The sequence below is a fragment of the Rhinichthys klamathensis genome, unplaced genomic scaffold (assembly GCF_029890125.1).
Source record: "Rhinichthys klamathensis goyatoka isolate OS25496 unplaced genomic scaffold, OSU_Roscu_1.1 h1tg000027l_1, whole genome shotgun sequence".
Taxonomy (NCBI): Eukaryota; Metazoa; Chordata; class Actinopteri; order Cypriniformes; family Leuciscidae; genus Rhinichthys; species Rhinichthys klamathensis.
This window is the reverse complement of record NW_026606577.1, coordinates 1040516-1054964: the sequence shown is the minus strand read 5'-3', so window position 1 is coordinate 1054964 and position 14449 is coordinate 1040516. Positions and strand designations below refer to the sequence as shown.

General features: G+C 36.6%; 2 protein-coding genes across 2 annotated transcripts; one reads left to right on the top strand and one right to left on the bottom strand.

Annotated features, from left to right (window-relative positions):
• Positions 1-3905: 3905 nt before the first annotated feature.
• Positions 3906-5810, top strand: zgc:172131 (uncharacterized protein LOC100002821 homolog). The gene is made up of 3 exons (XM_056243978.1): positions 3906-4340; positions 4428-4504; positions 4988-5810. Exons 1-3 carry the CDS (start codon positions 4012-4014, stop codon positions 5635-5637), a joined length of 1056 nt encoding a protein of 351 aa, XP_056099953.1. The 5' UTR covers positions 3906-4011; the 3' UTR covers positions 5638-5810.
• Positions 5811-12472: 6662 nt separating this feature from the next.
• On the bottom strand, positions 12473-14032 carry zgc:113625 (uncharacterized protein LOC553227 homolog). The gene is made up of 2 exons (XM_056243987.1): positions 13954-14032; positions 12473-13497 (listed from the first exon to the last, which is right to left on the bottom strand). Exons 1-2 carry the CDS (start codon positions 14006-14008, stop codon positions 12734-12736), a joined length of 819 nt encoding a protein of 272 aa, XP_056099962.1. The 5' UTR covers positions 14009-14032; the 3' UTR covers positions 12473-12733.
• Positions 14033-14449: the final 417 nt, after the last annotated feature.

The window sequence follows — 14449 nt, the reverse complement described above, 5'->3', positions numbered from 1 at the left end:
TCAGCTCAACGTAACCGAGGTAAGGAACATTTTGGCCATTCGCTCCCTCAATTTCCAAAAGATCATTTAAGGAATGAATTGACTGATTGTACAAATTATCATTGTAGAAGGATTTTGTGATGGTAGTGACCTGTGAACCCGTGTCAAGTAAGCAATTACACATCACACCTGCAACATTTACTTGTGCAGTGCATTTTGCTCCAATTAACCCCTTGGGTAAAACAGGTTGTCGTGGTTTTACTTGTGCTTGGGCTGACAGCGCCCTAAAAGACTTGGGACAACTTGACTCAATCCCAGTTCCCATTCGTCCCGCAACGGAAACTGCAGTCAGTTTAACTGAGGTTTAGCACTGCCATTCCGTAAGTCCCATTCACGCTGTCTCTTTGCAAGTTCATTCCGCTTCTCTGACACCAAGGCTGGATTTGGGTCATTGGAACAAGAACTGACAATGTGCCCATCCTCTCCACACCTAAAGCAATAGCCTGGCTTTGGTCTAACTGTCTGGGACGTGTCTGGAACTTTAGTTCTTCCTTTAGGACTGATGGCACTCTGCTTACTTGAGGACTTAACCATGTTCGACTTGGGGTTTGGTTTGTCTTTAGACTGCTTCGAAGTTAATAATGCAAGCTGATTTTGGAGTTCTGCTATCTGACTTGCCAACTGAGCAGTAACAGAATTAAATTGAGTCACATCATCTCTAGTGGTTGTTTGAGACTGCATCACGGCACGCTGCTTAACATTTCCCAGGTGTTGTTTCATTCGCACACTTTTGGAAGCATGCTTGCTCTCCTCAGTTCGTAATAAAGTCATTAGCTCTGCAAAGGATGGGGGTGAATGTTTTTTCTGCTCTAGTTGCAACTCTAGAATTAAGGAATTTTCCCAACATCCTCTGCAAAACTGCTTAAGTAGATGCTTGTCAACCTCTGAGCCAAGGACTCCACCACGGCGCATAGTGGTCTGTAACGCAACATGCAATCGTTGCAAGTAAGCGGATGGGTTTTCTCCTGGGTTCTGGAATATATTCAGGAACTTGGCGAATAACTCATCACCATCCTCAATGGGCGCAAAAGCAGAATCAAGAAGCTGAATGTAAGTTGAAGGTGATGCTGACGGGCCAACAGATTTTACTATGTCTGCTGCCGGGGAAAGAAGGCTCTCACAGATTCTGCGCACTCTGTGGAAATCGGAGACTGTTGGATCTTGGAAAAGTAGTTCAGCGCTAGTGCGCCAAGTTTCATAATCAACCTCGTTGGACGGATGGGGAGTTCGCCCAGAGAAAACACGGAGTCGTAACGGTGAGTTTCCAGGTATGGCTAAGTCACTGGTGCGTACAAGATGCTCCACTACAACTTTCTGCACACTAGGTGGGTTTAAATCACTGACGGTGATCGATGGGGATTCTGGGCTTGTGGCTGACACTTGTGGAACAGAGTGATGTCGTGCAACATTTATTGGTGTCTGAGACGGCTTAAAAGAGAACTCAGTCAAGGATGGTTCTGCTGAATGAGCAGGTAAGGTATCACCATCAGAAGGAACAGGCACAGGACATGGGTTTGGCACCACGCTCTCTTGGATATGAGCCAACATGCCCTTCAAGACATCCTCAAAATTCTCTCCACTGCGACTTGCCAGCTCTTTCAGCTCATTGAGGTAAGTTTGGGTTGTGTTTCGTCCCAGCCTCTCAACATAGACATTTGATAAAGCTGTCACATGGAAAGAGACATCAGGATTATTCTTTGCTTGCTGAGTATATGGTAGCATTGGCTGGAGGTTTTGCACTGCTAGCCCAGAGTTGAACTCTACTATCACAGACCTCTTTGACTCTAAGCTGGGATCACTTATTGGGATGATTCGGTTAATTGACCCGTACTGTTTTACAAAGTCCAATATTTCCTCATCTACTTCAGTCTCAGTTAGGCCACTAATTAGGACTGCATTTGGGACTTTTACACCCTTTTCCTCTATAACCTCCATCTCTTTGAGCTTTTTTTTTCAGTTTGGTTGATTTCTACACTTATGTCTATGTCTTTAGTTAATTTTTTCAAGGGGAACTCTAGAATTGAAAGTATTGGTTAATGTGTGTGTTTCTCTTTGTCTCCTGGCTGGCTCGCCATAAATATATGTAACACCTGCTTTGCAAAATTGGTAATAAACCAGATCACTGGGCCGATCAGAAGACACAGGAGTCGAAGGAGACAAAGGTACACACACATAAACTTTTCCAAGCACACCTTTATGTAATTAGGAAAAGTAAATGATGAATGGAATTTGGTAAACAAACAAACAATAAAACAACTGAATAAGGGTTTGACTTTGAATATAAATTCTCCTTAGAGAAAGCAAGTAAACACAATTCAATTTCGTATTAAATTCAATTACCAATTAAAACAATTCCCCAAAGTAAATCCAACCGTATCAACCAAAGATGAGTAGGCTATCCAAATTTAACCCTTCAATTTCCCTTCTCTTTTAGTTAATTTGGGTTTAGTTCTGAGTTTGCTTATTATTTAAAATTTTCCTCACTGGCTTTTGACTCAATTTAGTTCACCTAATTGACTAGTATCTTTAATTATATTCTTAGGTTTTGAATATACACCTTTAGTTTTGTTAGAAATTTTCCTTTTTTCAACCAAAATATCAATTACAGTTCACCAACGAAATGTAAATTAACCCAATGAATGTACAAAACCTTTCTTCACCACATTAATAATGAAAGAAAAAGAAAAGAAAAATATTCAGAACAGGTAAATATCTTATCAGATCAAATAATTACTTTCAGTTCACAGATTTTAGTTCAAACAATAACAAAAAATAACGTCTCGCTTTCCTTCTTGCTCTTAGAACTGTCCCAGTCCAAAGAGAACCAAATACCTCAATCCTTTAGTTCAACAGAGAACAAAATCCTCCAGATGAAGGAACTGTGGGAACGACGCGAATCCAAAAGGAAAGTGAGAAGCAGATCCAAGTTCGGTTTGTTTACGGGTGGCTCGCCATCTTCTTCCTTAACTCGTCATGCAACTCGATGCATCCGCACCAAAGAACGAAGTCCACAGTATAGAACAAATACATGCAAAAACTGGCCTGCACACAACAGGGCAATATCCTTAGTGATTTCACTTTACATTAGCATCATTTAGCACATTTCTAAACAACAATATACATTGTAATCACACTCCACACATAGTGAAAAATACAGTTTCTTTTCTGTTTAGACTCACATTAGTATTGTACATGAACACAGTTAACCACATTAATCAGAATAAACATTTAACTCACCGATTCCTCTATTAATTAACTGTTCTTGAATGTGCTTATCTTCCAGGTTTCATCGAATAAACCACGATGAGCTGCTTCATTAGCGTTAGCTTAATCTCCAACATCAGCTTCAACCGGACTACACGCACGGTAAGTATCCAAACAAAGTTTCTCAATCGATGTAATTATAACATAAACTTATTCTCAAATGAAAACTTTAAGACTTCTTGTAAATATTTCACAATTAATCTTCTAAAACACTTTCTCCTCTCTGTGTTCTATTTCTGTCTCTTTTCTCTAGATCTGCGACTCTGTATTCCGATCTGCGTTGCTCACAGGAGGCGGAGTTAAAGCTGCGGCCTATTTCCCTGATTGGAGGCCTACCGTCTGCAGTGCTATTCCCAATTCTCATTGGTTGAGATTTGCTGCAATAATTTAAATATCACTATATGAATAATAAAATGTATAATTTAAATATTATAATAAACTATTACACTGTCATGAAGTTTTATTCTATTTACTGTTCAGTCACATACACATTTAGTTAAATATGTAATTATAATGATTTAATGGTTAAATATTTTGGACAAATTAACTTGAGCAAAGACTGCAAATATGCTAATTTGAGTCTGGGTTACACTTGGGTATGAACATTTCCTGCCAGAGCAGTCCACATCTGCTGAAGAGGTATCGCTGCAGATAGGAGTCAAATGGATTACTGTTATTCAAGGGCCTCAGACTGTAATTCAGAGCTACATGGAGACATCATCTAGGTGTCCATGTATGATTTTATTTGTTCTGCAGCGTGACCATGTTTCACAGAAGGATATGGAAACGTTTGCACATTTTCAGCAAGAATTTGGAAAGAAAATGGAGGAAAATACTGTTGTAGTTCTGGTCAGTAGCGAAGATGAGACATCAGTAAGGCCAAACAAAGAATCAGATGAGAACCTGGATAGCATTATCTATCAATGTGGAAGTAAAGTGTGTGGTTTTAACAAAAATCTGGAGCAATGTGACTTAATCGAACTACTGATTACATGTCGCAAAAGTGTGCCTGAGCTCCAAGTATACAAGCATGAAAGGTATGACAAAACATATGAGTTTATCCAGATGATTGTACCCATTCCAGAGAGATCATATCCCTTGATCCATATTCTATTTAACTGCAGATCATCACACAGGACCACATCTGTGGAAAGGGAGATCCGGAATCCACAGGAAGCAATGACACGAGAGCATATACCAGGTAACAACCATTAAAATCTAAATTATCAAAGAATATAATAACAAAAACGTAATCTGCATTCCCACATGTGAAAGAAACTAAGAAAGACACTAAGAAATTATTTTTTAGACTTTGATAGAGGAGAATCTTTCATGTAAAGAGTGGAGATGGTCAATTGCTGATTTGTTTGATACTTACAAGTCTTTCTTGCGATTTCAATTACCTTGGTGACATATTTAAAGGGATAGTTCACCCAAAAATGAAAATCCTGTCAGCATTTACTCACACTCAAGTTGTTTCAGACCTGTATGAATTTCTTTCTTCTGCTGAACAGAAAAGATATTTTGTAGAATGTCGGTAACCAAACAGTTGAACTATCCCTTTAAATTGGTTCAATGCTGTCGGAACAGAAAGGATGCAGTTTATGAAATTGAAATAAAATTATTTTATTTTTAATTTCTATTGTTACATGCAGCATATTAATTATATTATATCATATTTAAGGAGGCAGCCAAGTTGCCATCAAGAAGAAAAACACCTTGACCATTGTGCTGCTGGGACAGACCGGAAGTGGAAAGAGCGCTACCGGAAACACCATCCTGAGAAATCGTCATTTTGAATCATTTGCCAGTTCTGTGCCAGTAACACATGTGTGCCAGATGGCAGGGGAAACTGTTTGTGGAATCAAGATCAGGGTCATAGACACCCCAGATTTCTTTGATGAAGACCTAAAAAAACAGGAAAAGCAGATAGAGAAATGCAAAGAACTCGGGCAGCCAGGGCCTGACGTGTATTTGCTGGTCATGGAACTTGGCCGTTACACAGATGGCGAGAGAGCAATAGTTCCGAACATACAGAGAGCGTTTGGTGCGGACGTGGTAAAAGAAACCATTGTTCTGTTCACAAGCAAGGAGAAATTAAGAGGGAAAACTGTATCAGAGTACATTAAAAACACTAACACCCAACTTCAAGAGATGATCTCAACCTGTGGGTCAAGGTGTCATGCATTTAACAATAATGACCACAATGTTTCTCAGGTCGAGAGACTATTAGAGATGATTTTAGAGATGAAGAGGAAAAATGGAAATACAGACATTTTAGAACACTACTCATATTCCAAAGAACCAGAGAAAAAGGACTGCAGAATCCAGTAGACACTGGCAAATGATTCATGTGATAGGTGTATAAAACTGATTCGTTGACTTTTATTCTGTGCAAGTAGTTTGATTTGAAAACATGTTTAGTTCATTTTTGCTACAATCAAATGAATATACATCATTGTTATGTTGCATGTCAATACTTTACATGTACAAATAAAGATATTTTATTTAAAAATCTCATCCATGCACTACATTTTAATTTATCAGGTATAAACAAATAAACAACAAACAGTAAAATAGACAGACTAAACTATTTGGACTGTGAACCCTAATCAGATGGCATATTAAAAAAATCGTTTGCACCCTTTTTGGTAACACTTTATTTTAAGGTGCTTGTAATAAGCAGTAATTAACAGTTAATAAGACACTTATAAGACCGTATAAGATGCATATAAGATGCATATAAGCATTAACTAATGATAATAAATAAATTAAATTAAATAATACATTTCTCAAGTATCAATACATTGCACTTTTAGAACAGCCGAACAAACATAAATGGTAACACAAACTCCCAGGCCCTTAAAAATTGACCTTCCCAAGAGGGAGTAGTTTCCCTGATCTCTTCAGGGCATCTTATTTGCATCTTATAAGGTCTTATAAGTGTCTTATAAGGTCTTATAAGTGTCTTATTAACTGTTAATTACTGCTTATTACAAGCACCTTAAAATAAAGTGTTACCCCATTTTTATGTGCTGCTAGTCAGAGGTAAAAATTTCAGAGAATGTGGTCCTTACAAGTCATACTCTTTGGGATGTTTAAAAAATGCTCCAAAGTGTTTCCTTTTACAAAGACGATAAGAGAATGCAAACTATTGTGGCATTGGTTATCTCTGTCTATATCTAACAATCCTTCTGAAAAACATTTTTCATAGTTACTTCCTTATAAGAAACATTCTGAAGAATTTCTTCCTTGTGAGAAACATTCTGCATCGTATCTGATCAGCACAGATGGCAAACAGATAGTGTTCCCTGATTGTTGGTAAACTCAGTATGGTTGTAGTTAACATTATTTGAACACTGCATCCCCAGTGTTAAATTAACACTGCTCAGTGTACATATGTGTGCACACTATGTTAAAATAACACTGAAGCAGTGTCAAAGTTAATGAGATAATTAAAGATAATCAATCATTTTATCCCCTTAAATTCATCTTTGATCTCTAAAATTACGTTTAAACGTTTATTCCTATGAATTTATTTTTTTCATGCCTTAAAATAGCTTGAATGTAACTACACCCTTGCTTCATTTAGTATACGTGAAATCATGAATATCCACTCACTCACTCACACCAGATCAAAGATCTGTCAACTTTACTGTAGTAAACGCTGCACAATGGCAAGTGGAAATACTGATTTAATACAGACATATATGTTTGAACCAGAAAATGATTCAGAAGAAGAAGAAGAGGAAGAGCACATTATACAGGATATCAGAATGGTAATGCATTTTATGTATCACTCTCTACAATGTCAGACACATACCGGTAATTAATATGATTAGCCTTTTGTTTGACTATGTTATAAAACAGCTAATTGTGTGTTCCTAATGTTACACAAACCATGTTCCCATTCGTCATCTCATGGTGTGTTTGACAACAACGTACTGAAAACAGACGACAACGTTGTCAAAATGATCCCCATTCACACGGATCTGAGAAATTGACTAAAAAGGCTGTATTATGCATGCCAGGCTAGTAGTTGGTGAAGTCACTTTGTCAAGAAACACCCCGCGAACACGTAATACGCATGTGTGAACATGTAATATGCATGCGCATGACGTCACAGTTTTCACAAATTCACGTTTTTGTTGTTTACATGGAGAAGATAAAGGCATCATTTTCAAAACCTTGCACTTCGAAACACGTTTGCCCCCAAAACGCTGTTGTCGTGTAAATGATCGGCCAAAATAAATAAAAGGTCTTCCATTTTCTGTTGAAAACGGTGTCGTTAAAACATGCCCTCAGAGTCAGACCTTCTAGAAATCAGCATCAACAAAAGAAACAAAGAAAAACAATATTAGATCAGTCACTTAACTTAATGAAAAACTGAAATTTAAACCAACAAAATAAATTACATTACATTCAGTGCATATGAAAACAAACAAACAAACAAATAACTTAAATAATAACGTTTACAATTCAAAATACAAACAAAGACAAAGCCAAAGACACAAAAAGAACAAATACTACAACAAACAAGGCCTACAATCACCCGATGTATTAAATTATTAAATGTATTAAAACACTAGAGGAACAGAACGGCCAACGAACGGCCACGCTTTAAGCTGGTGCATCTTACCCCACGGCGAGCAATAATCTGGGCCCGAAATTACAATCACACACAAAGTTAATTAATGAAAACTAAATGCAAAATTGACTGAAATGAGACCCAGGCAAGGCAGCAGTGCGTTACATCACTAGACGTGCGTTACATCACTAGACGTGCGTTACATCACTAGACGTGCGTTACATCACTAGACGTGCGTTCCACCCCATAACACGGCGATGAAACTCTTGGTCAGGCAATCAACCTGTCGAACATGAAACAGCAGAATTAAAAACAATCATAAAACCACTAAAAACAGGCGAACGACTCTCGTACATATACCAGGAGATGTTCTCAGCGCAATACTATGCGTGGTCGCTGACCATAGTTCGTCAACAAAACATAAAAACTCAATAAGAAAACATTCCATTGAAGAGAAGCCTCCTTAAAACAGACGTTCCAACCTGAACCCCGGGGCAGCCTGCACACCCCACTACTGATAGGGTCACCATTTTCACATGACACTGCCAATGAACAAATGAGGGTACACTTTCAACCTGCTACACTTAAAGGGCTAGTTCACACAAAAATGAAAATTATGTCATCAATGACTCACCCTCATGTCGTCCCAAGCCCGTAAGACCTCCGTTCATTTTCGGAACACAGTTTAAGATATTTTAGATTTAGTCCGAGAGTTTTCTGTCCCTCCTTTGAAAATGTATGTACGATATACTGTCCTTGTCCAGAAAGGAAATAAAGACATCATCAAAGTAGTCCATGTGACATCAGTGGGTTAGTTAGAATGTTTTGAAGCATCGAAAATACATTTTGGTCCAAAAATAACAAAAACTACGACTTTATTCAGCATTGTATTGTCTTCCGGTTCTGTTGTGGATCCGCGTTCAGTGACGCTGCTGACGTAAGACACTGCTGACGTGTATCTGGTGCGTCCGTATTTTCCAGGCTCTTTTAGCTGTATAATAAAACAGAAAACATATTAAAATTTCACACACATTTTTTTGGTTGTTTTATTGAGGTCACTATAACATGTTATAATGTGAATTTATAATGTTCATTATAATTTTACATATTCAATATTATATTTAAAAAAGTCCCTCTGTTTTAGGGCTCTAACCTAACATAACCATATCTGTAGTATTGCGAGAACCACTAGTAGTTCACATGACATGTGATATAATTCTCATGAGAACTAATAATTCTTTCCCATGCCATGGGGAGTGGAAAACATCATTTTTGCGAGATTGACCCCACACATAACTCGTGTTACTATCCTTGATAAAATAAATAGTTTTTCTTTCCAAATGTTATAGATTACAAAAATCTATACTTAGAAATATTATAAAACAAATAAAACACCAAATATATTTATACTATTTATATTTTTATAATTTTAGGTCAATCAGTAAGATTTTATGGTAATTTGTAAATTTGTCCATAGTCGTGCAATGGGTATTCCGGATGTATAAGGGGTGGGGAGGGGGGTGGTGGGTGGATGTTAACTTAAAAGGTTACTTAAGTAGTCAACAAATACATAAATTACCTGAGACAAACCTTTGTAAAAAAAAAAAAAAAATCATATTGTGGAGGTTTAAATTACTGGGGTCAAATTGACCCCAGTGGGTAATAAATGTTATCAGATTTGGGGGTAACAGTAAACATCTTAGAACATCAATGGAGAAAGGCATATTTCATCATAACATTGTGATATACATCATAGCCTTTACATAATTCAACTGCTATTTTGCTAAATGTACCTGATTTTTTCATATCAACAGAAAAATATACCGGGATAACCTGGCCTCTCTTGAGACTCCCTTGCTTCGCAGCATATGATATGCTAAAGCCCGCAGGCACGATGACGTGATTGGTTACAAAGTATTTTGTGACGTAAGAAGAAGCTATTTCAAACCTTGTTTTTTTTCCACTACAGTTTTAAGGAAACAATACTCAGCAATGGTGTTGACTTATGAATTTGCACATGGTTTGTATTAAAGCACATTCAAAAAGACATATAATCAACATTAAAAACCACAGGGGGACTTTAAGACGTAAAGAATCAGGGAAAAGAGAAACAAACAAGAACAAAAAAAAGAGAAGAGATGAGCAGAAATGCTAGAACTACAAATGACTTCCAGCCACAGCCTTAGATGAAATCAACTGAAGATAAAAGACATTAAAACCTCTCGAGATCTCAGCAGAGGATGATTAAATAACTCCACAAACGGCGTTACCAGCTACATTACAAACCAGTTTGACTTTAAATTTTGTCATACGTCTACAGAAGAAGTTCTTATTGAGAATTAACAGAGGTTTGGATGTTGATCTTTTATTCAAAATATAGTTTGAGTAATTTAACACTGGGGATTTTGCTGTGAAGGAACTTTTTTATTTCCTGTTGTGTTCTAGAACATAGTTTAGTCATGTCTCAAACTAGAAATGTAAGACCATATAGCGTGCTTTAAAAATTCCCATGTCAAGTTGCTTTGTAAGGTCTTCTTTTTAAAGAAGCTAACAGGGAATTCTGGGAACTCAAAAAATAAAATGCATTCCTGTGGCTTAGTTAACTATAGTATAGTTAACTATATAAGGTGAATGCATGAACTAATTTTTTTTTTATCTTGAATAAAAAAAAACATCTTCAATGTAAATTAAACTGCTTTGGATAAAAATGGTTTTGCCAAATGCCTAGATTTAAAAATGCTTATTTTCTGCCCAGTAAAAAGGCATATAATCCATAAATATTATTGTTTTAATCTTTTAAGTCGTCAAGTCACCTTTATTTATATAGCGCTTTTTACAATACAGATTGTATCAAAACAGCTTCACAGTGATAACATGAACATAATACAACAAAGTTTGTTTCTAGAAGAAAATTGCGTCATCGTCCACCTTAAGTAAGGCAGATCAATAATAATAATTGTTGAATATTAAATGTCCCCAACTAAGCAAGCCAAAAGCCAAGGCAACAGTGGCAAGGAACCAAAACTCCATCAGGTGACAGAATGGAGAAAAAAAACCTTGGGAGAACCCAGACTCAGTCGGAGGGCCAGTTCGAAGGAACAGTGTATGATTCGGGCAGCATTACAAGTCAGATTGGATCGGAACATTTAGAGTATTTATCCATTTCCTTCTGGTTGGAAGTCGAAGTAATCACGCCGGTATGGAGACGAGCTGTTGAGGATCAGTGTCGAAGGCTGTCGTGTCGATGAGGCCTTCACAGGGCTGATGAGGCTGGCACTTCCCTTTTAACTGTCAATCCCTTTTTGTGATCTGAACTTAAATGATTGTAATATATAAATGCTTTGCAATGTAGACCTATTTGGTCCCTTTTTAAAGAAGACACTGCTTAAAAAAAAAAGTCAATAATTTAAATCAGCTTATATATACATATTCGCCTGAGGCTGTATTCCGGTGCATATGTGTGTGTGTTTCTCTCCCTCCGTTGTTTCCGCTGTCTCTCCCTTTATATATACACAAGTACATGCATATACAGTATTAAAAAAATTGCTTTGCACTGTTAGACACACGGTCATTTTTCTTTGTGAAATGAAAAAATAAATAGTGTATTAATGGGTCCTAATTAGGGGTGTAACAATATATTATGTCACAAAATATCGCAATACAAAAATGCAACAATAAGTATCGGATAGTGACAATATGTATTGTGTATAGTTCACCCAAAATGAAAATTACTGTGAGAAAAAATTCAAGTTTGTGTCAGTACTAGATTAATGTTGAATATAATGTATAATTCTGCAATGGGGGAATATTTGTGGGTCCTGATAGTGCCAAATGTCTTATGTTGCCAGTAAAAAGTGGCCTACATTATTTTAAATATATCTAGTCATTGACAGAGTGCAAGCATATTTGTCTAAAATAATTCTGTATTTTAAGCTTCAGAATCATTCAGGTGTCAATATTGTCCTCCTGTGCATTGGGTTACCAACACCAAGTCCATATTTATTTCCACCCCGAATGTAATACCAAATTTTGCATTTTAATCAACAGTAAAACATTTTTTAAACTTTTACCACATGTCTTGGAGTATCGCAATAATATCGTATCGTGATATATATAGAATCGTGACTTGAGGGTATCGTTACACCCCTAATACATCACAACTATACATTCAAAACACATGCAGACCTCTTGTTTTCACAGTATAACCATTTTACTTGTGTTTAACAATTTTACATTTATTTACACAGTATAACTGATTCTTAACAGATGTTAAATGTTAGATAATGGTAACAAAACAAATGCTAAATTATGTGGAAAGTTTCCAATGTGTCTTAAAAATATATCATGCAGATTATATGTCACCGATTATTATTCATAGATTACTATAAATAAATGTAAGCTTTAAGAAGAAAGAATGGTGAAGACAGGGATACATTTATGTCTACAGTTATAAAGTAGACAGTTTTTTTTTTGTCTGCCTTCACAGTGCCTTCACGAAGAAGTTCGCTTCCATAACATATTCATTCTGCAATGTGCTGCAGTCAAATTATATCTTAAAATTGAAATAAGAATTTATTTTACCACAACAGGAGATTTTTTTTAAATAAAATCAATGTTAAAATGAAAATGCACAATAAATGTCACCGTGGAGGTCTTAACAACATTTGATAAAAGAATAGGATCAGGTTAAAAACTAATTCTCTCATCAAGGATCTCAAGAAAACTACCATTTTTGGCCACCTCTCTATTGAATGACATGTATACACTGTATAAAATCAAATGAGTAAGGTGTCATAAAACTACCGCTGAACATAAACACAAGATGTGTCTGATTGAGTCTCTTTAGTAACTGCAAGAGCCACTATCAATAGCAAACTGTTCGTGAAAGCCTTCTATCAATATTTGCTGGAACAAAACGACTCTGTGGTCAAGAGCCCCAAGAAAGCTAAACTGATATTCCAGAAGCTCTGCGGCCGCTCTCTCCATGTTCTGTTGTTGAATTTTTTCTTCCGCTTCTTGAAACATCTCCTGAGTGAAGTATTCTCCCCCATTTGCTGACACCATTTCATCAATTTTCTGCATTAAGTTATTCACTTGCTTTCGCTTCATTGTGTTAGTGTTATCAAACACAGTATATCTACTACCACACCTCTGGATCACTTTACGGAGTTCTGGATGGCCTTTTGTTACATAGTCGTCTATAGTTTGACCATTGAGTGAATCTCCATGAGTGAAGACCACTACCATGTATTTTGAAGCTTCTTCTCCGAAGAGCTCTTGCAGGGCTTGGACAGATTTTTGCTCCTCAGCAGTGAAACGGCCAATTTGTATCACCAGCAGAAACACATGAGGACCTGGTGCTGAAATCTGAATACATCTTACTATTTCTCTTTTGATGAGGTCTTTCGGTTGGCTGGTATCCAAGATTCCAGGTGTGTCAATCACAGAAATTTCTCTAGGGTCATAGACCATTGCTTTTTGGCACAAGGTCGTGACAGAGTTTGCAGAAGGGCTTGACTCAAAAACCTTTCTACCAAGGATGGTGTTCCCCACAGCACTTTTTCCCACTCCGGTTTTTCCAATCATTACTATGCGACGTGGTCCTCCTATTAACACAGCAAAATGAAGGACAAAAAAATACAGTGTATAAAATCAACTGATAGAGGCAGGGGAGGACTGTGACATAGAGTGTTTTATTTGAAGCCTGGCCCTAATGTAGCATATTAAGGGACGTATTTGCTTTATGAATCAAATCTATTAAAATCATTTTGATCTGCATCAAAAATTATGTCAAAACAATTTAATGTAACATGACACCTATCTGACCAAAAACTTTGGTTTAAGTTAACTTCCTATTGTATTTTTGTTTATTTTGTTTTTCTTTAAGCTTTTACTAAATGTATAGTCATACAATAAACAACTCTGTTTGCTTTTACAGACTTGACAATAGCCATTCAAACTTTTTGAACATGATAAAATGTTTCAGCAGTTGTGAGCTTTCACCAGTTGAATAGAAATCTTACTAAACAACCAAAAGTCAAAAGTTTTAACAGAAAACTTACTTCGCTCAGGAGAATTGTGGCGACGGCACAGACACAGACACTTTTTACAGTCCATTTCCTTCAGCAACAGTTTCTCTCGACAACGACTGGAACAATTTTTTGCGACACTGTATTAGTAGCAGATTTCCTTGTGACGCCACTTGTTTATTTTTTGCAAATGTACAAAGTTAGCTTTTACTTTCATTTGATCATTTTCCTGCTTCACCACATGACAGAAATAGTTGGAGGTGTTTCTCGCAACCTGGTGAACAGACTAGAAATTCAACATGCCAAAAAGTAAGACGTAGTGGTTAGTGTGGGTTTTTGATCGACTTTTAAAAAATTATCACTTTGCTAATTTCTGTACATTCTTTGGTCTGATAGTTTCTATATTTTTACTTTGTACCTGAAATTATATTGCATTTAATTGTGAGAAAATTGGTTTAATAATTTATAGGAGAAAAATCTGAATATCACGAATTCCACAAAAATATTAAGCAGCACAATTGTTCTCAAC